General features: G+C 42.1%; 1 protein-coding gene and 1 non-coding gene across 2 annotated transcripts; one reads left to right on the plus strand and one right to left on the minus strand.

Annotated features, from left to right (window-relative positions):
• Nucleotides 1-18,235: 18,235 nt before the first annotated feature.
• On the minus strand, nt 18,236-18,342 carry LOC145065140 (small nucleolar RNA R71). Its single transcript, XR_013688290.1, has one exon. It is a non-coding gene; the product is annotated as a small nucleolar RNA R71 (small nucleolar RNA).
• Nucleotides 18,343-19,228: 886 nt separating this feature from the next.
• On the plus strand, nt 19,229-23,157 carry LOC145064387 (uncharacterized). The gene is made up of 4 exons (XM_079011851.1): nt 19,229-20,107; nt 20,356-20,589; nt 21,670-21,863; nt 22,689-23,157. Exons 1-4 carry the CDS (start codon nt 19,229-19,231, stop codon nt 23,155-23,157), a joined length of 1,776 nt encoding a protein of 591 aa, XP_078867977.1.
• Nucleotides 23,158-24,781: the final 1,624 nt, after the last annotated feature.

Genomic DNA, 24,781 nt, shown 5'->3' on the forward strand with positions numbered 1-24,781 from the left:
ATATCCACTCCCTCCAGCACGGTCAGAATCGGTGCCTCGCACAATTGGTATCTGAGAGTCTCGAATGCCGCCTACTGATCAGGCCCCCAACGAAACACCACCGACTTCTTTGTTAGTCGGGTGAGTGGAACTGCTATCTTGGACAAATCCTGAATGAATCTCCTGTAGTACCCTGCCAATCCTAGGAAGCTCCGAATCTCAGATGGAGACCTCGGGACCTCCCACTGCATCACGACCTCGATCTTGGTCGGATCCACTAGAATACCCTTCTGGTTGACGAGGTGACCAAGGAACTGCACCTCATGCAGCTAAAACTCGCACTTGGAGAACTTCGCAAAAAGTCTCTCCTTCCTCAGTGTCTCTAGGACCTCTCTCAGGTGCTCCTTGTGCTGCTCCTGAGTCTTGGAATAAACCAAGATGTCATTGATGAATACTATCATAGACCGATCCAACATCGGCCTGCATATGCGGTTCATGAGATCCATGAATGCGGCTGGAGCGTTGGTGAGTCCAAACAGCATCACCACAAACTCATAATGACCATAACGGGTCCTAAAAGCTGTCTTCTGAATATCCTTATCCCGGGTGTCCATTACATACCCGACATAACCTGCGCAACCTTGCTGGAAGTAGCGCCTCGCTCTTGCTGCTGAACAAAGAATCGGTCCGCATTGTGGCCTCTCGCCCTGAATCACTAACTCTCCCCCACTGGGAGTGTGAACCCTCACTAGCTGCAACTCGCAATCAATCACCGCCCCACTGGGGCTCAACCAATCCATGCCTACTATGACCTTGTTCCCTTGGAAGGAAATAAGGACCAGGTCTACTAAAAACTGCTCATCGAATAACTATAGCGAGCATGCCTTATGCACTCTCGTGACCTTGACGGTCCTATCATCGGCTATCTCCACCTCGAGTGGACAATCTAGCTCCCCTAGAGCTCTGCTAAACCTCTTGCTAAGCGCAAGAGAGACAAACGATCGGGTAGCCCCCGAATCAAATAACACTGTAGCCGAAATGCCGTTCACTAAGAACGACCCTATACGTAAACATATAACATTAGAAACAATCAATAATAAATGCAGAGATAAAAGGAAAATGCATACTGTCACCACGTCAGGAGTCGCTCGTGCCTCCTTTGCTATCATCTGAAAAGCTCTACTCTTCGCCACTGGCGCCTCGGTCCGGCCCTGACGACCGTCCGTAATCCTCAATGTAGCAGGGGCAGGTACCGACACCTTCCCCGCTGCAGCTAAGCTCAGGCACTAGGACTTTTTATGTCCCCTTTGATTGCAATGGAAGCAAATCAGATCTGATGCTGCGGTGGCAGTGGTAGAAGCTGTATAATCTCTGCTCATATGCCCCGCCCGACTGCACTTGTAGCAGCCGAAACTCCCTGCCTTGCACGCCCCATCGTGCAATCTCCCACATTTGCCACACCGACTGTGGCTCTGTTGGCCTCTGGACCTATGATCCAAAACCTTGGGCTTCTTGCCCAAGCTTCCTCTACCTAAAGCCACCTCCGGCTTCCTCTTCTTCTCCATCTCAAGATCAATCTCTATCTCTCGAGCCCTCTCAATCATATCATCCAGCGTCTTACAGTTGGATTGGCTCACAAACTAGCAGATATCACTCCGCAGCATGTCATGATAACGGGCCTTCTTCATTTCCTCATCAGCTGCGTACTGAGGAACAAGAAGAGCCCTCTCCCTGAACTTGGCGGTAATCTCCGCCACTGACTCTGTAGTCTAGGTAAGGTCCTGAAACTCCCTGGCTAACTACTGCACCTCAATAACCAATGCAAACTCGACTCTGAACCTGATGGAAAAATCTGCCCAAGTCATAGCATCAAGTGCTGTGTCATCTCCGATACCATGCCCAACCTCTTCCCACCAGTCACGTGCCCTGTTCTTCAGAAGACAGGATGCTAATCTGACCTTGTCTCCATCGGGACATCTGCTGGTGCGGAATGTGTTGGCAACATCTTCCAACCACCTAGTACTCGCAATGGGGCCCCACTCCCCAGGTAGTCTAGAGCTCCACAAACCCGGAAATCCCTGAATGTGAGTGTGTGCGACCCCATCATAGCCGCCATCTCAGCACGAAATGTGCTCAACTTCTCATCCATCAACTCCAAAATACCTTCCTTGATCGAACCGAAGATCACAGGAGTCTGCTCAAGTGTGATACGGGTAACCTCTGAAGTGAAAAACTGCCTAGTCTGCTCATCCAACTGCTCGGCCCCTGAGCCTGATCTTGATCCCTCCCCGGCACCTGAACTGCCGCCTACTGGTCTAGCGCGTAAAACCACCATTCTGAAAACACATCACATTAACGTTAGAAACACTGATATATCTTGAGGGATCACTATTAATACAAGTTTCCTGGTCTCGCCTCGGCCTTCCTCGATTCAAGTACAGATCCTCTGCTTCCAGTAGTATGGGCCCCTACTACCTTCCACATCTATCTGTACTTTCCTCAAGAACTGCCTCGACTCCATCAAGTCACTACTACTGCTACTGATCTCTGCTACTCTCATCCTAGGCTTGCCCTAGGGAAATCTCTAACTCAACAAAAACCAGTCCTCAGCTGCTGAAGGCCTCCTTGTAATTCCAATTAGTCATTACCTGAATACCATCACATGTGACGAGGCTCAGATAATCCTTCGAGTAAAAGACTCATTCCTACAACGGTTGGACTCAAACAAGAGCTGTGCAGTTGGGCCAAATCCAACATTATGAGATTATTCAACCATGATCACATGTGATGCGACGTATTCACCTAATGGCTAACTCCCATCACTCGGAGTCCCACAAAGCACAAAGCAAGCGGCATTCGGGCATAGGAAACTAATCAAGCAACTCTATTCTCATAACAAGAAACTGTACTAGCATACAATGCTAAGCTCATAATATCAGGCATAACCTAAACAGGCTATCCTACTGCAGTCTACTCAATACTAGCATGCAATTCTCACAAAGCTGAAACACATATAGCAGGCACATAAGGCATCCTCCTAGATCCTTTGTCCTATTCCAGCATGCTGTTCTACTGAAACTGAAACTTATAATCATAACATAAACTTGTATGGGTAATTTGGGAGTACTTACTTGAGCTCAGCTGATCGCATGCACCACACCCCTTTTTAAAAAAAAAAACTCTTTTTCTTTTTAAGTTCATTTTCAAAAAAATATTCTTTTCGAATATGTTTCTCTTTTGAAAATCTTTTACCATATCCTTAGTTTGAGTTCAGACACACTCGAAAGCGTGCCTGAATCCCTCAAACCAAGGCTCTGATACCAACTTGTAACGACCCAAAATACGACCCAAAAATTTTTGTTTAAATAATACTAAAGATATCAACCATTTATAATATACCATGAAATCGTACGTCTTAAATCCCAAAAAGTTGTAATGGATGTGTCATGACAAAAGAATTGTATCAACATAATATTGTATCTGAAATAAACTCCCAGGACAAAAGCTGAAACTGTGGTGTGTGCATTGCCATCATCCCGAGCTCTTCCCTTTGCTTGCGGAAGTACCTCAAAACCAAAACATAAACTGTAAGCACAAAGCTTAGTGAGCTCCCCCAAACTACCACATATCATACAATAACATGTAAAGCACATACTGGGCCTTGCCCACTGTATCAGACCGAAGTCCGGAAACTAACCAGGGCCTTGCCCTCTGCATCGGACCAAAGTCCGGAACTAACTGGGACCTTGCCCCTTGCATCGGACCGAAGTCCGGAACTAACTGCATCGGACCGGAGTTCGGGACTGACTAGGACCTTGTCCCCTGCATCGAACCGAATTCCGGAAACTGCATCGGACCGAAGTCTAGAACTAACTGAACATAACATAGCATAAACATATAAACTAGCATGAACACATATATTGCATACTGCATCGGACCAGGGTCCGGAACACATAACACAAAACATGCTTGAATCACAAAGACATCAAGCAATCTAACTACTGCATCGGACCGAGGTCCGGAACTACTGCTAACTAAACGGGCCGACATTGTGGCCGTAGACCCATTCCTACTGGAAGGAAAGCTGACCTCGTAATGCTGGCTGCTGAGATGCTAACTCTAAAAGTGGCTGACTGCTGATCCGGAACTGTCCGACTACAAATCCCAAAAACACTAGATCAGGTACTTATAAATGCCCTCAAGTTAAAATGATTGTTTTACCCCTGGTTAAAGTCAACTCCCTGGTCAAAGTCAACTTCCAGTTGACCGGACTCGCCGAGTCAGGGCGCAGACTCGCCGAGTCCCTTCATTACTAACTCTGACTTTAACTCACCGAGTCCCTTCCCCACTCACTGATTCACCCTGAACTCACAAATCGAAGAAAAATGGGGGACTCGCGACTCGACTCGTCGAGTCCGAAGAACAACTCGCCGAGTCCTAATGTGCAGATCTCATACAGTCGATTCTAATCCATTCCAGAGCATCTAACTCGTAGATCTAAGCTCCTGGGACCATCTGAACACGTATAGTTGCTAACTTTACATGTAACTAAGAAGGAATGAAGCTATTTCATTCGAACTTTACTTTAATCAGGAAAACTCATCCGACTCGCCGAGTTGTATGAACAACTCGTCGAGTCTAAGGCAATCTTCATCGGACTCGCCGAGTTGCTCATCCAACTCGTCGAGTCCACGACTATCTTCATATGAATCACCAAGTCAACCTTGCGACTCGCCGAGTCCATTCAGTCCTTTTTCCATACAGACTTGATTTGAGCCATGCAACGACCCAAATCACAGATCTAAGCTTCTAGGGCATGCTGATCACGTAAAGTTGCAAACTTTACGTGCATGCACGACTTGAAAGGCTTCAAATGCCGAATCTAGGCTCTTAATGAGGTTCTAAACTCAAGAGGGACCTCAATCATGACTACAACTAAAACTTTACACTTCTAAAATGCGATGAGGGTCCATATCTGAAGTATAACCCAATTATAAGGCTTTATCATAAAGGATTTGGGGTTTTGGGGCTTAAAAGCAACAATTTAGGGACAAACAAGATCTACTAAATCAATAAGCAAGATGGAGACTTTATTACCAGAAAAGATGACCACAAATGCGTGTGTTCTGGATCTACTTCCTCTTCCTTGAAGTCTTCAACCTTCTTCTTCTTCTACTTGCTCCAAAAGTTCCTTCACAAGGTAACAATCAGTCACACACACTCTTTAAGGGGGCTAAGGTTCGGTAAAGGATGATCTGAGGGTGATGGAGGCGAGGTTGGGGGTGTATAAGTGTGTTTAAATAGGGTGCAAACCCTTAACATTAGGGCTTCATCCAGACAGGAGGACTCGCCGAGTCCAACGTATGGACTCGTCGAGTAGCCAACTTAAATCGCGTGATCATCCTGTCTCTACTCGACGAGTCGGGCTACAGACTCGTCAAGTACCCCTTAAGAAATGAAAATACTTAATTTAAATCACATACCAGAAATGAGGTGTTACATTCATGGTCATGTATCCCATCACTAGCCGACATTGGGTGGCAAACATGGAGAATGCCCAGTGCACAAGTTTTTGCCCAGATGAGGCAAGGTGGGGTTCGTATCTTTATGTTGAGGCCTCAAGCACGAGACTGGTGTGAGAAGGTAACCTATGAGGTGGGATCAACAGGGGTGGCTGAGATGACTTGGTAGGAGTTTGTGGGGAGGTTTGATCAGGAGTTTGTACCATCCATTGAGGTGCAAGGTTTGGTGAGAGTGTTCTAGGATTTATAGCAGACCACTGAGACTGTGGCGAAGATCACCACCAAGTTTTGAGAGAGGGAAGTACGCTACGAATAAGGAGATGAAGTAGACTAGGTATGATTCCGTGATGAGGGATGATATTCGGGAGTTTGTGATATTTTCAGTATGCAAGACCCTGAATGAGATGGTGGAGAAGGACCGAGAATGGGAGATTACGTTAGAGCTCCTCACGAAGCAGATGCCGTAACAGGTTCCGGCAGCAATGGATCAGGCCAAGTAGCCTATGACCTCCGATCCTCTCAGCAGGGGCCAGTATAGTCGTGGCCGTTGTGTCAAGTGTGGTAGGCCGCATAGTGGAGTATGCTGATCGACGGGCTCAATATATTATGTGTGTGGCGAGTTGGGTCACATGAGTCGTGATTGCCCGAAGAAGGGCTTGATTTGTTTCCACTGCAACTAGACCGGTCATAAAAACGTTGACTGTTCGAGGTTAGTAAGTGGAGGAGGAGCAGTGGCGGCGCCTACACCTGCCACGATGAGGATTACTCATGGCCTCCCGATCAAGGCGGAGGCTCCTACGGTGAAGAGTCGTGCATTTCAGCTGACTACCGAGGAGGCCCGAGCAGTGCCTGATGTTGTGACTAGTATGTGATCTAATTCTGTTTCTTTTATTTTATTGTTATGCTTATGTATGTTATGATTTTATATAGGGACCTTTTTGGTCAATGGTATATCGGCTCAGATTCTTTTTTATTCGAGGGCTACCCGATCTTTTGTATCCCTAGCGCTCAGCAAGAAGTTTCGTGATGCTCTAGGGATTTTAGATTCCCCACTCGAGGTGGAGATTGCGGACGACCACACTGTGAGTGCTACGAGGGTATTTCGGAGGAGTGTTCTGAATATGTTCTGGAAGAGGTTTCCTATCGATTTGGTTCTGATTCCTTTACGAGGATTGAAGGTGATCATCGAGATTGATTGATTGGGGCCTAATGGGGCCATGATAGATTGCAAACATCAGTTAGTGAGGGTTCGAACCCCAAGTAGGGGAGAACTTTTTATTCATGGAGAGAGAGCCTCACATAGGCCAACTCTCTATTCAGCTATGAGGGATAGGAGACTTCTTCAGCAGGGTGGTTCTGGGTTTCTGGCTTACGTTTCGGATATGAGGGTAGAAGCCACGCCAGATATGAGCAGGGTACCGATTGTACGAGATTTTCCTGATGTTTTTCCAAATGAGATTTTCCTGATGTTTTCCGATAGCTAAGGCGTCGTATCGTCTAGCCCCGCCTGAGATGCGGGACTTGTCTACGTGCCACTACCTCGCGTACGTAGATCTCGACTAGCTTCTCAGCCGATATACTCTCCTGGATCGGGTTGAAATGAGCACTCTTGGTCAACCGATCCATGATGACCCATCAAATCCACTCCACGTGCGGTCCTGGGAAGCTTCGTGATGAAATCCACAGTGATATCTTCCCATTTCCACATGGGAATATCCAACGGCTACATCTTGTCATGAGGTTTCTAGTGTTCGGCCTTGACTTTCCGGCAAGTCAAGCACTGCTCTACATAACATGTTATATCCCGCTTCATGCAAGGCCACCAATAATCAGGGCAAAGATCCCGATACAACTTCGTCGCCCCAGGATGGATGGAGAACCTCAACTTGTGAGCCTGATCCATCAGAACCTGTCATACTCCACCCCAATATGGAACACATACCCTCCTATACAGGGTCAACAACCCACGGTTGTCATAATCAAATGAGGCCATCTAGCCTGTAATCCGCTCATACTTCCGGCGCTCTTCCTTTATACCCTCGACCCGCGCCTCCCGGATCCGCTCTAGCAACCGATTAATCACTGTCATTCTCAAACATATGTCTCGTATCGGTGCCGCAACCGCCTTGCGGCTAAGAGCATCGGCAACCACAATGCTCTTCCTTGGGTGATAAATGATTTCACAATCATAATCCTTCACCACATCTAACCACTAACGCTGCCTCATGTTCAGATTCAGCTGATCCATCGGGTACCTCAAGCTGTTGTGGTCTGTGTAAATGGTACAACGAACCTCTTAGAGGTATTGTCTCTTAATCTTGAGGGCGAAAAACACAGCCCCGAGCTACAAATCGTGCGTCGGGTAGTTCGCCTCATGAGGCTTCAACTGCCACGAAGCGTATGCTATCACGTGACCCCGCTGCATTAGCATTGCGCCCATACCTGTGATCGAAGCATCGCAGTAAACCACAAAAGTCATCGAAGCCCTCCGACAATGTCAGAATCGGTGCCTTGCATAACCGCTGTCTGAGAGTCTCGAAGGTTGCCTGCTGCTCAGGCTCCCAACAAAATGTCATTGACTTCTTGGTCAGTCGGGTCAAGGGAACAACAATCTTGGAGAAATCCTAGATGAATCTCCGATAATAACCCGTTAGACCAAGAAAACTATGAATCTCAGTTGGAGACCTCGGAACCTCCGACTGCATCACGTCCTCTATCTTGGCCGGATCGACCAGAATACCCTTCTAGTTGACAAGTTGCCCTAGAAACTACACCTCGTGTAACCAGAACTCACACTTGGAGAACTTTGTGAAAAGTCTCTCCCTCCTCGGTGTCTCCAACACCGTCCTCGGGTGGTCCTCATGATGCTCCTGAGTCTTGGAATAAACCAAGATACCATTGATGAAGACTATTACACACCGGTCCAGCATAGGTCTACGAACACAGTTCATGAGGTCCATGAACGCGGCAGGATCATTAGTGAGCCCAAACGGCATCACCACAAACTTATAGTGACCATAGCGAGTCTGAAAGGCTGTCTTCTCCACATCATCGTCCCTGAATCGCATATGGTGATAAGTCGATCGCAGATCAATCTTGGAGAACCAAGATGCTCCCTGAAGCTGGTCAAATAAGTCATCAATCCTCGGGAGGGGATAACGGTTCTTCATCGTTACCTTATTCAGCTCCCGATAATCTATACACATCCGACGTGACCCATCCTTCTTCTTTAACAACAGGATCGGGGCTCCCCATGGTGAACTGCTTGGCCTGATAAGTCCATTGTCTAATAGCTCCTGCAGCTGTGTAGACAACTCCTGCATCTCGGGAGAAGCCAACTGATATGGTGCCTTGGCTATCGGAGCCGCACCAGGGATAGGTCCATCCTGAACTCTACCTGCCTCTCCGGAGGTACCCCAAGCAAATCCTCTGGGAACACGTCTGGGTACTCCCGTACAATCGGAACATCATCCACAGTTGCCTTACCCTTATCCCGGGTATCCATAACATAGGCAACATAACCCGTGCAACCCTGCTGAAAATAGCGCCTCGCTCTCGCTGTTGAACATAAAGTCGGTCAACCCTACGACCTCTCACCCTGAATCACTAAACCTCCCCCACTTGGGTTCCGAACCTACACAAGTTTCTGCTCGCAGTCGATCACTGTTGTTGAATTAGGTGTCTAATCCCATAACTATAATTGGTATGTACTTAACCCGATAATAGCATGGTCCATTTTGGGTTGCATTCACCAGAACAATTTGATAGGATGGATATTTGAGAAAGAGGTTATTTTTGATTTATTAATATATTATAAGTATAATATATTAATTGAGAAATCATATAATTTAATTAGTACTGATCAATAATTAATTTGGAATTAGTTTAGTGATCAAAAGACACTAATTAAATTAACGGGGACTGATTATGTAAATCAGTGATACATATGCTTTGGGATAATGATCCATGATTGATTTGTGATGGACTAAGCTTATGAGATAGTCCGTGAATTGTTAGTCCAAATCAATTTTTGGATCATAAGCCTAAGTGTAAGAATTAGGGTTTCCAAGTGACTCTTGGAATTGTACACTATATATGTAACCTCTAAGCCCCTAAAATCGACACCAAGCGTATTCTAAGAGGATATAGCCGATTTTTGGTGCTCCAAGATCTCTCTCATTGTCATCCAATTGTTGGTGGTGTTTTGTGAAACATTTGAGGCATCACACTTGAGGTGCTAAGCTCTTGAAAAGCCAACTTCTATAAGCTACAACATGAGGTAATCATCTAACTAGTTTTTAAGATTCAAATATCAAAATTGTATGCTAGTTAGGATTCATGCTTTGGAAGAATAATATTGCATGTACAACTAAAGAAAACTTAGATCCAAATTGTTAGGGTTGTATGTGTACTATAGGGATGTTATAGTGCTAAAAACCCATTAGTTGTATCAAAGCTTATGTTGTTTTCTGTTATATTGATTCATGGATAATTGTTCAAAGTCGAAGGCAAAAATGAAATTTTTTTTCTGCCAGACTGAACTCGACGAGTTCATGATGAACTCCACGAGTCCATTACTTGACTCGACGATTTGGACAGTCTGTTGGCAGTTTTTTGAGTTCTTTGGCCTGAATTGGATTAAGATCATTACCAAAAACTGTTTTGTATCATAAAATCTATTTTTTATATGGTGGTGATTATCCTTATCTAATTAATAGATAATTGTCAAAATTTTAAGATAGTTGTTAGTTTATATGATAAGCTAATCATTTGTAATTTTTTGATTTGAAATTATCTTGCTTTATGAATTAAATTAGTTCAATTTGGTAAATAATAAATTATATGATAATTTTATTAGTTAAATTTGATCTAAATGTCTCTTGAAGAGTTTCATAACTTGTCCTCAAGTTATGAAATATGAAAAGTCTCATTCATGAAACATTAACTCCTTAAGTTATGGAATTCAAGAGGTTTTCAAGAGTTTTAAAACTTGACCTCAAGTTTTGAAATTTGAAAAGTCTCATTTATGAAACATTAAAATTCCAAATCCTAGAATTTTAAACTTTAAAATTCAACCCTTATACTATTATAATATTAAAAGTTTAATACTTATATATATATATATATATATATATATATATATATATATATATATATATATATATATAATATAAGACAAGTCAGTCTTACCGTTAGTATGCCTCATTCACGAAGCCGATCTATAAGGAGGGGGTATAAGGAAATTGTCTATAAAATGGTGGTTGAATGGGTGTCCACTCTCACCCACCGCTTCCTTGATTAGTGGAGGGTCCTTAGCTGAACAGGTAGGATAGGACATTAATTCTCATTCAAAAGTATAATGATAATTATAAAGTAACTAAATGTTTTATAAATTCAATAAATCTCAAAAGAATCTAGGAATTTTAATTCATTTAAAACTTAATACTCTTTTTCGTTTTTCCTGGTGGAAATTGGTAAATCATCATTACCTACCTTCAAATATTTTGCAATTGGATCATGACATCCCTCTTCCGAAATGTGAAATATTGTGTTGGGTCCTAGCCTTAATATTTCATTTCGGTGTTATGTTAAGGATTGTTATCTAATCTAAACTTTGTCTTTCTTTTTATGAACTTGTGTGGGAGGGTCATTTTCCATGGATCGAATTTCAATGACTGGATTCGGAACATTCTAATGGTCACTTGTTACGAGGATAATGAATATGTCCTCGATAAAGAGATTAAGGAGGTGGATGAAGCAACTGCTACTCTTGAAGAGGTTTTTGAATATAGGGCTCATGAGAAGGACGCGACAAAGGTGTCGTGTATCATGCTTGCCACTATGACAGTTGAACACCAAAAGTCCTATGACGACTTCTATCCTTTCGAGATGCACCAAGACTTGATGGAAAGGTACCATCAAAGTGCTCGACAGGAAAGGTATGAAATCATTGCCTCCATGATATAACAAAAATGATAGATGGAGAGTCTATCACGGCCCACTTGCAAAAGATGCAAAGGTTTATGGACCACTTGCTGAAGTTGAATGTCAATTTCAATGAAGAGTTGGCTATTGACATTATCCTACACTCTTTGCCTCCTTGTTATGATCAGTTTAGAATGACTTATCATATGAACAAGGAGGAGGTAACTCTAAGCAAGCTTCAAGGCCTACTAAGAATTGCTGAAAGTATTTTGAAAGGAAAATCTGTTGTACCTACTCCTACTACTGTTGCCCCAGTCCTAGCAATTGGACATGGGAAAGGGAAGAAGAGGAAGGCTCCTCTAAGAGCCATAAGGGAAAGTCCCATGATCGATCGTCTTCTAGTGAGACCAAAGGTGGTTCTACTACTCCCTCTTCCAACCCAAAAGAAACAAATTGCTTCTACTGTCATGACAAGGGGCACTGGAAGTGAAGCTACCCCAAATACTTGCAGGACATCAAGGATAGGAAGATAAAGCCCACCCATGTAGGTATTTACACTATTCTGTCTAATAAATCATCACATGCTAATTCTTGGGTCCTTGATACAAGATGTGGTTTTCACATTTGTTCTGATTTGGAAGGACTAAAAAGAAGTAGGGTGTGGAGCATAGGAAGATGAACTTGATCATGGGGAATAGGAAAGTATCGCCTATCACCAAGATTGGAGTTTATTCTTTATTTCTTAGTAATGGGTTAGAAGTAGATTGGAATAATTGTTGCTACTCATCCGATATGGCGAGAAACAGTATTTCCTTTCATGGTTTGTATAAAGAAGATTTTAGATTTTTATTTAATAATGAAATTTGTTCTATTAATGCTTTTTATAATGGTAAATTTTATTTTAAAGCATTGCCTTGTAATGGTATATACGAAATTGTTGTCTTGGACATGTCAACAAGAAGCACATAGCCTAACTCCAAAAGGATGGAGTGTTGGAGTCATTCAACTTAAAGTTGGATGACACATGTGACTCTTGTTTACTTGGAAAGATGACCAAGTCACCCTTCACTGGTACTGGTAAAAGAGGTGAGGGTTTGTTGTATCTCATATACACCGATGTGTGTGGACCCTTTAGATCCGCCACAAGGGATGCTGACCGCTTCTATGCGACTTTTACCGATGATTACAGCAGATATGGGTATATCTACTTAATCAAGCATCAGTCAGAAACCTTTGAAAAGTTCAGAGAGTTTAAACAAGAAGTGGAGAATCAGCTAGGCAAGAAGATAAAGATGCTCCGATCCGATAGAGGTGGAGAATATCTTAGTATCGAGTTCCACGACTATCTTAAGGAATGTGGAATTGTTTCACAATTGACGCTAACTAGGACACCACAGCTTAATGGTGTGGCTGAGAGGCGCAATCGAACCTTGTTGGATATGGTTCATTCCATGATGAGTCTAGCTTCATTACCTATCTCATTCTGGGGGTATATCTTAGAGGCTGCCGCCCATATCCTTAATCTAGTCCCAACTAAGAAGGTTACCAAAACACCTCATGATATGTGGATAGGGAAGGTTCCCTCGTTAGCACATATCAAGGTTTGTGGTTGTGAGGCTTTCGTAAGACAAGAGATTCACAAGAAGCTCGAACCTCGTAGTGAGCGTTGTATTTTCATCGGCAATCCATGAAAATCCTTTGGATATCTCTTCTACAGACCGAGTGACAATGTTGTCTTCGTTGCGAGGAGAAGGTTTTCCGAGAGAGAGAACGCATATGCCAAGAGCATAGTAGGAGGCAAATTGACCTTGAAGATATTCAAGAGTTAAGTGAGAAAGGAACCTTAAACACTAGTCCTCAACCCGAGGAGGAAACTGCTGTTGAACCAGTTGACTAGTCCTTACCTCTGAGGCGTTCTAGTAGAGTTAGAATGGCACCTGAGTTTTTTGGTTTCTATATTACTACAGATGGTGAGATATTTATCAGTGATAGTACACTGGTAAATTTGGATGAGCTTAACCACTACAAGGAAGCCATGGGAGGCCCCAAGTCTGCAAAATAGAAAGAGGCGATGGACAGCGAGATTCAGTCCATGTATGACAATCATGTTTGGAACTTGGTTAGCAATGTACCAGGTCGTAAGATGGTCAGGTGCAAATGGATTTTCAAGAAGAAAACCAACATGGATGGAAAAGTACACAAATATAAGGCGACGACTGGTTGTGAAGGACTTTACTCAAACTCATGGAGTTGACTATGATGAGACCTTCTCACCAGTAGCAAAGATTAAACCAATCAGGGTTATGCTAGCCATAGCTGCATTTCATGATTATGAAATATGGCAAATGGATGTCAAAACCTCTTTCCTAACTAGAAAGTTGGCTAAAGATGTTTACATGAGTCTGCCAGAGGGTTTTATCGATGTGAAGTACCCTAATAGACTATGTAAGCTTGAGAAATCCATTTATGGATTGAAACAAGCATATCGGAGATGGAATCTTTAAGAGTATGGTTTTTCAAGAAGAGAGGATGAGTCCTATGTGTATGTCAAGGCTAGTGGGAGTGTAGTTAGCTTTCTGGTGTTGTATGTAGATTCCATACTTCTCATAGGAAATGACATTCCAACCTTGCAGGCGGTTAAGTCCTGGCTTGGAAAGTGTTTCGCTATGAAGGAGCTCGGAGAAGCTGCTTGCATTCTAGAGATAAGGATATTGAGAAACATGAGTAAAAGACAAATAGGACTTAGTCAAAGTACCTACTTGGACAATGTGTTGAAATATTTTAGCATGGAGAATTCCAAGAAAGGAGAATTGTCTATCATAAGCAATAACAAAATAGTAAGACTTAGAGTTCGAGTACCGATGCCCAGATAGCAGAGATGAGCTGAGTACCATATGCTTCCGCTGTTGGCTCGATCATGTATGTTATGACATGTACTCGCCCTGATGTGGCTTTTTCTTTGAGCATGGTCAATAGATATTAGCGGAATCCTAGTAGAGCTCATTGGACTGCGGTAAAGAACATTCTTAAGTACATGCAGATGACTATGGACTGGGTCCTTACCCTCGGTGGGAGTGATGACTTGAGAGTGACAGGGTATAGTGACACTAGCTTTCAGACCGACATAGATAATTTTTGCTCTCAGTCGGGCTGGGTATTTATGTTGGATAAGGTGTCTAAGTCCATAACTTATTTGGTATATACTTGACCCGACCCGACATAGTCCATTTGGGTTGCACTTCACCCAAACTATTTATGGATAATTTTATGAGAATTGTATACTTACGATTTATTAATATATTATAAGTTATAATATATTAATATAAAGTCATGTTATTTAATTAGTTTTGATCTTGAATTAATTATGAATTAATTTAGTGATTAAAAGGAAGACTAATTAAATCATGGGCTATTATATTTATATGGTGTGGGCTAACACTCATTTGGGAATGGGCTAAGCTTATATGGGAGTCCATGGATGATCCATGGAGCTTTAACCCATGGATCCTTGGAAGAGGAAAAGACATGGGTTATTAGGGTTTCACCCTAACCATGCACACTATATAAACAAGCCTATGTTGCATGAAAAAACCCCCTAGTGTGTGTGTAATAGTGGTGGCTGATTTCTAAGTGTTAGTATACTCTCTCATACATTTTCCAAGTTTGTGGTGATTTGTGATTTCCATTTGAGGCATTCACATTATTGTTGTTTGGCTCTCAAAATCCAAGGAATCAACAATCAACAAAAGGTATGTAATTCATCTAGTTCTTTTATGTTTAAAAGTACCCCATGCCATGCTAGATAGGTTATAAACCTTGGAAAATAATATTTTGCATGTACCTTAGACAAACATAGATCCAAGGTTTATTAGGGTTGCATGTACAGTTAGGGAGTGTTAGAATGCTTAAAACCCAATAATGGTATCAGAGCCTAGGCTTGTTTGTTTGATACTTGATGCAAAATAGTGAAAAAAAAGTCGAATTTTTTGTTGTCTGGCTAATGAACTCGCCGAGTCCATGGGGGGACTCACCGAGTTCATGTGTAAACTCATCCTACTCGCTGAGTAGGTTTGTGCACTCGGTGAGTAGGAGCCTCAGAATGCAGATTTTCGACTTTTGCTGCTGGAAATGGACTAGAAACATTACCCTAAACTGTTTTGGTGTTTTAAAATTTCTTTTAGTTGGTGTAATGGTTGTTCTAATCCATTTACAATAGCTTATATCAAAATTTTCATGCTTTGTATGTGTTCATATAATTCTTGAAACTTTGATGATCATGTTCAGGTTGTTATGAAGTTAGAAGATGATACGAATTATTTGCTGAATTGTCTATGATTAATTCTTGATCATTTCTGTGTTTTAATGGAGTCCATAATTTGTCCTCAAGTTATGGATATCCAAATGTCACTTCTTTTAAACACATATTTAAAACACATAAGTTACATGATATGTGCATAATTAGTTAATTATTTAGCATACATTTTTATTCATTTTTAACTAATTATATGTATAATGTGGACAAAAGGTACTTAATAATGTTTAAATTTTTTTTCAGTCCAAAAGACATGCTTGGGAGTGAAAGGGAACAAGGGGGAGCAATTAGAGACCAAAGAATGAAGAATGAGGGAAAAAAGCCTTCCTACTCGGCGAGTTCACGAGCCTACTCGGCGAGTTCACGAGCCTACTCGGCGAGTCTATTAGAATATTCCAGAAGATAAGTCAAGACTCCTGGTATGAGACGGATAACTACCATTTACTCGGCGAGTTGGGTCTGCTACTCGCCGAGTACACCCTGTTTTGTGATAATTATAAATACCAAACTATTAACCGATTGGGGAGGACTTCTGATGTTTTTGGAGCTTCATATGCGATTGAAGAACCCTTGGAGGAGCTAAGGAACCCTAATCTTCAATCCCTTGAAGAATCAAGGCAATTAGGTTAATCATTCCACTTAGCTTTAGGAATTAAGTATGTTTAGCTTAGTTAAATCTGCTTTTGAGTTTGTTTTTATCATGACTATGAACTAAATTCGTTTTGTTTCTGTTAGGGAAGACTAATTTACTCCTATGGTTTAGAATATACTTTTTGATTGATTGTTATTTGGTGATTTTATTAAATTAAGTTTGTTAAAGAACCTTATGCATTAATGACAACTATTTTCTGTTAATTGGAAGGTAATTAAGCTGCATGAACATCTCTTAATTATTAACCTCATATGCAATGTGAACACTTTATCATATGCTTAAGAGTACTAAATATGAAATTAAGATTAATTAGAGAATGGGTAAATTAATGTGTGAGCTTGTTTGAGAAACCAACAAACAAGAGTTAATTGGAACACCAACTTAATTAACCAATTACAAATCTTATTTAATCCAAACAATTGAACTAGGGAATTAATTAGTTTAAACAATTGGCCACTGCTTGAATTGATTAATTGTCTAAGGGTTAGGAGTAATGAACATGAACCTAACCACTATAGTTGGTAACCAATAATAATTAATCTATCATTTAAATAACCATAGGAGTGAATTAGTTGAACCTAAACAGAAACCCTTTAATAAATTTGGTGAATTTGTCATTTGCTTTAATTGTTTAGTTAGTTAATTGTTTTAAGTGCTATGTTTAAGTTTCTAGTCTTGTAAAACTAGAGAAAAAACCCTTTACTTTTACTACTTGTTTAGTTAAAATTAGTTACTAGATTAATTTTCGTTCCCTGAGTTCGACACCCTACTTACCCAACTATACCACTAAAAGACAGGTTCACTGCCTTTGTGTGCTTAATTTATTAACTAAAAGTAGGATTAAAACTAGCTCGTTTCACACATATCAAGTTTTTGGCGTCGTTGCCGGGGAACGGTTCTAAATAATTTATCTAATTTCTAATTTTTTCGATCCTTTGTGTGAGTTTACTGGCACAAAGTTAATTTATTGCAGATTAACAATTAGTAGTTAGGTTTTAGCATCTAAATTAGTTTTATTTCAAGTTTTGAATTCTTTCAAAAATACACTGCTACTCGCCGAGTGCATTCGCACTTACTCGACGAGTACAACAGATTGTAGCTTTTAATTTTAGTTTTTTTTAGTACACTTTTTTGTTCTTTTTACGTTTGTATCTTGTTTATTTCAGGACTTTCATGACCAGAGGATCAAACACTCTGCTGGTACCCCCGTTTGAAGATCCCGAATCCGCATTAAAAAGGAACAAAGGAAAGGACGTGGAGAACTCGAGTACACCTAAGAAGTCACCTTTGTCTAACTTGAAGACTGTTTTTTGGGAAGAAAAAGAGCAGCAAAGCCGGTGCATCCAGCACATCTTTAGCAAGTGAAGAACCGATCAAGGAAGACACTGAGTACGACACCGAGGAGGAAGAAGAACTTACATACGGGCACAACTCCGATTCTGGCGATGAGTTAGCTCTTACCATGGCTAACATTGATGAAATCCCCATGGGGGAATGGAAGAAGAGGATGCGCGACGACACTGGCCCAGGGCTTGTGCAACCCGCAATTCCCGCGACTGCTACTTTTGAGCTCAAGGTTCATATCCTAGCTTTACTTAAAGAAATGCCTTTCTGTGGAAAAGACCACAAAGATGCCTACAAGCATTTGGATGAAGTCAATGATGTAGCAGATTACTTCAATGTTCCAAATGTGCCTCACGAGACTCAGCTACTTCGCATGCTTCCAGTGACATTCAAAGACGCTGCAAAAGACTGGCTCAAATCACTTCCCCCCGGTCAGTCACCACATGGGCCAAGATGAAAGAAGAATTCATTGATCACTTTTGCCCACCTTCCAAGATAGCCAAACTGAAGAAAGCAATAGCTAGCTTTGAACAACAAGCTAGAGAGTCACTATATGAAGCTTGGGAGAGGTACAAGAGCTTACTAAGAAACTGCCCACACCATGACCTAAATAGCCAGCAAGAAGTCTCCATTTTCTATGATGGAGTCAATGTCACAACCAGGCAGTTACTTGACTCACAAGGCCCGCTCACAAAGAAGCCACCCCGGGTGATCAAGGAATTAATTGAAGAATTCTCTAAGCACTCTAGAGAATACCACAACCCAAGAAATGATGTTACTAGGGGAGTTGCATATGCAGCTACTGAAGACTTGTCCGCGGTCATGGCTATGCTAAAAACCATGGTTTGGAGGATGGATAATATGGATCAAACGATCCATGCTATTCGGGTGGGTTATGAAAACTGCAATGGGCCTCATCTTACTAGAGATTGCGACTTGGATGAAAATGGCAACAAGAAGGTGCAGGTTTGTTACTCAAGTGGAGACCGATATGATGAAGATTGGCGAAGACCAAAGAAAGAGTGGCTCCCCTATGAAGAGTACAAGAAGGCTAAGGAGGAGAAGTTCAGGCAGAAAGGAAGAGGGTTTTACCAAAAGGAGGATCCGACACAAGAAAGAAAACCAAGTTTGGAAGAAATGCTCTCCAAATTTGTAGCTGCTTCAGAAAAGAGACATAGTGATCATGATGCTGCAATTCAAGAAACGAGGACCATGCTTAGAAACCAGCAAGCATCTATCCACAACATAGAAACGCAGCTAGGGCAACTTGCTCAACAAATCAACCAAAGATCACCGGGCGAACTTCCTAGTAAAACCGAAAATAACCCACGAGGCGCGCACATAAATATAGTTACAACAAGAAGTGGGAAAATAATCACTCCCCTGGTCCCTATTTAGACTGAAGCATCCAAGGAATCACAGAAGAAGGAGGTAGAAAATCAAGCAGAAAATCAAATTCTTCAATTTGACAGCTCTACTCGCCGAGTACCAAATATGGACTTGGCGAGTACACTGCCAAATCCGAAGGAACAGGTCCCTGAAAAGTTGTATCAGCCTCCAATGCCATACCCAGTCCGAGCTAAGAAGGAGAAGCAGGAAGAGGAGTACCAGAAATTTCTAGATCATATCAAGGCTCTTCAAATCAACATACCCTTCATTGAAGTTGTCGTCCAAATGCCCAAATATGCTAAGTTCCTTAAGGAACTTCTCACTAATCGAAGGAGGATGGAAGAAGTGAAGAAGTTAGTCCTCAATGAAAACTGCTCAGCTGCTATGCTAAATAAGCTACCAAAGAAGAAGGGTGACCCGGGGAGCTTAACTCTACCTTGCCAATTTGGCAACATGGCTACCATTCATGCCTTAGCCGATTCAGGAGCAAGTGTGAACCTAATGCCATATTCATTCTTTAAGAAGCTAGATCTTCCGGAACCAAGGCCAATTCGCATGGCAATTCACTTAGCAAACAAGACTGTCACTTTCCCAAGAGGCATATGCAAAGACTTACTAATCAAGGTGGACAGATTCGTCTTTCCCGCGGATTTTATAATTCTAGATATGGAGGCGGATCCTCAAGTCCCGATCATCCTCGGGAGACCCTTCCTCAACATTGCGAGTGCTATAGTAGACATGAGGGATTCAAAGCTTACTTTGCGGGTAGGTGAGGATTCTGTAACCTTTGGGGTTGATCAAGCCATTAAGTATGCAAGGAACAGTGACGACACGGCGTTCTTATTTGACATGCTAGACAAACTATTGGAGGAGTGCGTAAGTGAAGATTCTAGCAAGTCCATAATTTTTGATGAAGAATTTGATGCAGAAAAAGACTTAATGGAGATCGAAAGGCTGCTGGAAGAAGCTGAATTTGAAGAAATAGTCAAGCAAACTGACAGCTCTACTCGCCGAGTAGGGCCGATCTACTCGCCGAGTTCATCCTCAGAAAAATCAGAAGTCGTGAATGCAGCTACCAACTCGCCGAGTACCTTACCTGCACTCGGCGAGTACAATAGTCAGAGCCCAAATCTGAGCTCAAAAAGTTACCAGAACATTTGGAGTATGCCTTCCTTGAAGATGGAAACCAAAAGCCAGTAATCATAGCCTCTGACCTGTCCAAATCTGAAAAGGAAGAGCTAGTGCAAGTGTTGAAGAAGCGGAAGCGGGTCATAGCATGGAGCATCACCGACATCAAGGGAATAAACCCATCTTCTTGCTCTCACAAGATCAATCTGGAAGAAGGAGCAAAGCCGGTTGTACAGCACCAAAGAAGATTAAACCCGAATATGCAAGAAGTAGTCAAAAAGGAAGTGGTTAAACTCTTAGATGCGGGAATTATCTATTCCATTTCCGACGGTCCGTGGGTGAGTCCGGTCCAAGTGGTGCCCAAGAAAGGAGGGATGACGGTCATAACCAACGAAAAGAACGAGCTAATTCCGACACGAACGGTAACCGGTTGGAGAGTGTGCATCGATTATCGAAATCTAAACGATGCCACTCGGAAAGACCATTTTCCCTTACCTTTTATTGATCAAATGTTAGAAACATAATCGGGCCATAGTTACTATTGCTTTCTAGACGGATTCTCAGGTTATTTCCAAATACCCATAGACCCAATGGACCAAGAAAAGACCACATTTACTTGCCCAAGTGGGACTTTTGCTTATAGGCGCATGCCCTTTGGGCTATGCAATGCACCCGCGACTTTTCAAAGGTGTATGACAACCATATTCCACGATATGGTGGAAAAATTCATGGAAGTTTTTATGGACGACTTTTCTGTTTTTGGATCTTCTTTCCATGATTGTCTCACAAATCTTGACTTAATGCTTGCTAGGTGTGAAAAAACCGACTTGGTCCTCAACTGGGAGAAATGTCACTTTATGTTTAAGGAGGGTATAGTGTTAGGCCACAAGGTTTCCAAAATGGGAATTGAAGTGGATCGGGCAAAGATTGACCCCATTGCCAAATTACCCCCACCAACTAATGTGAAGGGCATTAGAAGTTTTCTAGGACACGCGGGTTTTTACCGGCGTTTCATAAAATATTTTTCCAAAATAACTAGACCTCTAACACAATTACTATTAAAAGATGCACCATTTAATTTTACTAAAGAGTGTTTAGAGGCATTTGAATTTTTAAAGGAAAAATTAACTAATGCCCCGATCATTGTTGCACCAAATTGGAGTTTACCCTTTGAGATTATGTGTGATGCTAGTGACTTTGCATTAGGAGCTGTCCTTGGTCAAAGGGTTGATAAGCACTTTCGACCCATATATTATGCTAGCAAGACTCTAAATCTAGCCCAAGAAAATTACACCACCACGGAAAAAGAATTATTAGCTGTGGTGTATGCTTTTGATAAGTTCTGTCCTTATTTAGTTTTATCTAAAACAACCGTTTTTACTGACCACTCTGCTATCAAGTATTTATTTGCCAAACAGGATGCAAAGCCAAGACTGATACGATGGGTGCTACTTCTTAAAGAGTTTGACATAGAGATACGAGACAAAAAGGGAATGGAGAATGTAGCAGCTGACCACTTGTCAAGGCTTGAAAAACCGCGATTGCACGAAGATAGAGTTGGCGATGATTTTCCGGACGAGTATATTATGGTGACCGTGGGAGAAGAACCATGGTTTGCAACTATAGCTAACTACTTAGCTAGCAATTACATCCCAAAAGATCTCACAAGTCAACAAAAGAAGAAATTCTTTTCTGAGATAAAATATTACTTTTGGGATGAACCATATCTTTTCCGAAGCTGCGCGGATGGGATCATACGAAGATGCGTGTTCGGAAATGAAAGCCGGAAAATATTAGAGCATTGTCATAGCGGGCCCACGGGTGGACATCATGGAGCACATTACACTGCAAAGAAGATCTTTGGCATTGGGTTCTATTAGACCACGATTTTTAAAGATGCAACACAATTTGTCAAAGAATGTGATGCTTGTCAAAGAGTGGGAAACATTTCATCTCGAAATGAAATGCCACAACATAGTATCCAAGTATGCGAGGTATTTGATGTGTGGGGGATCGACTTCATGGGACCATTTCCCATGTATAAAGGCAACAAATACATATTGGTGGCAGTGGATTATGTATCCAAATGGGCGGAGGCACAAGCGTTACCAACTAATGACGGTTGGGTAGTGGTGCGGTTTTTAAAGAAGTTATTTTCACGATTTGGAGTCCCGAAAGCTCTTACAAGTGACCGAGGCACGCATTTTGCCAATGATCAACAAGAGAAGGTGCTAAGGAAATATGGGGTAACCCATAAATTTTCTACATCATACCATCCACAAACTAGTGGACAAACCGAAGTGTCAAATCGAGCTTTAAAGCGAATCTTGGAGAAATCGGTGGGGAGCAATCGCAAAAAATGGTCGGATAAGCTATACGATGCACTTTGGGCTTTCCGTACAGCTTTCAAAACACCTATTGGTACTACACCATATAGGTTAGTTTATGGAAAGCAATGCCATTTGCCGGTGGAGATAGAGCATAAAGCTTTTTGGGCTTTAAAGATGTGCAACTTCAACATGGAGGAACTCAAGAGCAACCGGTTAATGCAAATGAATGCTCTTGAGGAGCTTAGAAATGAAGCATACTCTAGTTCATTGATCTATAAAGAGAAGACCAAGATGTGGCATGACAAGAGGATAAAAGAAAATAAAGAATTTCATGAAGGCCAAAAAGTGTTGCTCTTTAATTCACGACTAAAGCTTTTCTCGGGAAAACTCAAGTCAAGATGGGATGGTCCTTTTATGGTAAAGATGGTGTTTCCACATGGTTCTATAGAGCTATTGTCAAGAGATGGAACACCTTTCAAGGTCAACGGACATAGGGTCAAAAAGTACGAAGAAGGAGTCCCCAAGAATGAAGGTATGGAAGAATTGTTGTTGCTGGAAGGGATTGCAACCACGTAGAAGGGGAGGAAAAGAAGCTCTTCTCGGGAGGCAACCCGAGTCTCAAGTTTGCATTTTCTTTCCTTTACTTTATTTTTATTATTTTATCTTTTTCATTCGTCTTCTTCTAAGAATATAATTGCTTGAGGGCAAGCAATGCCTAGAGTGTGGGGTAGATGGTTAAAAATGAGAAAATACATTAATTTTTCAAAACATTCAAAAAAAATTTCAAACTGCAAGGATTACTCGCCGAGTAGGCACGTATACTCGGCGAGTACCTGCCCAAATAACCCAATAAACGTGTAACAGCAATTCTACTCGGCGAGTAGATCTTTTATACTTGGCGAGTATCCAACTTACACAGATGGTTTATAATCTGTAAAATAAGGGTTTTCACCCATTTAACCTATATACTCTCCATGCACAACATCCTTCAAGCACTCTCTGCGATTTCTTCAATTTCCACTTAATCTTCGTCTTTCAAAGGAAAAGATACTATGTCCAGAAGGGGGTAGTCTTCTAGAGGGGGAAGCCAAGGTGATATCACGTGGCTCTCATTTCGACAAATCACGTCCAACTCATCCCAATCTCGTGCAAAAAACAAATTAGAGGCGCTGAAACAGAAGGAGATCCATTTGTCCAACGCTATTGACTGGTATTGGTTGGGAAAAGTGGGTTTGGAGGAGGAGATCACACCTTATTTAGTGAAGGAGTGCAACTTAGGGGATACCACCATCATGTGTGATGGTTGGTTACTGTTATACAAGATACAAGAACCTGTTTATGCTGAACTGTGTTGGGAATTTTTTGCTACCATCTCATTCCGAGGTGGTAGTGAGTACTACAACTCCAACACAATTTCTTTTTCTCTTGGTGGGGATCTGCGACAATGCAGCATGGCTGAATTTTCCCAAGACAGTGGTTGCCTCCACCTGGTGGAATACTATTGCTAACCGGGTGTATATTCCTTCTAACGCTCAGGAGGGTCATATTCGCTCGCCGATCTATCGTCTTATTCACCGCTTCGTGGCCAGCACCATCAACATGCGGAAGGATTGGGACAAGGTCCCAACCCTTGATATCTTCTATCTTTGGAGTATTATTACTCCAGATGCTTTCTACAATCTCCCCTATTGCATCGCCAAGTTTCTTGCTCAAGGGGAGGTTAAGGAAAAGGTGAACTCCAAGATTAATGGAGGCATGTTTGTTACAAGGCTTGCCAGGTCGTTTGGAGTCTTAGATTTGCAAGAAGCAAGGGCACTCACGGTCATTTATCCTCCCCCGTTCAACACTGCATTATACAGGAGGGCACGGATCGTGGAGAAGTATGGTGATTCTTTTTCCATTCCACATGCGGATGAGCTGGCAATCCCCAAGGAGCCGGGAAGGCGGGGAAGGCAACGTAGCGAGCAGGTACGAGAAGACCCACCGGTTATTCCGGTGGAGGAGGACAACGATGGGTGGAATCAAGTGGAGTACCGGCGCTATTTGGACGATATTGAAAGAGGAGTAAACTATAACAATCAATCTTTTGAATACCTCTTCCAACAAATGAACATTGCACCAAGACCCGGACCCGGCTATCCATACATTAGTAGTTGGGAAGAAAGAATGAGGTGAAGAAATAAAGAGGAGGAAGTGGAGC

Source organism: Lactuca serriola, chromosome 7 (genome assembly GCF_051521515.1).
Source record: "Lactuca serriola cultivar US96UC23 chromosome 7, Lser_US96UC23_V15, whole genome shotgun sequence".
NCBI lineage: Eukaryota > Viridiplantae > Streptophyta > Magnoliopsida > Asterales > Asteraceae > Lactuca > Lactuca serriola.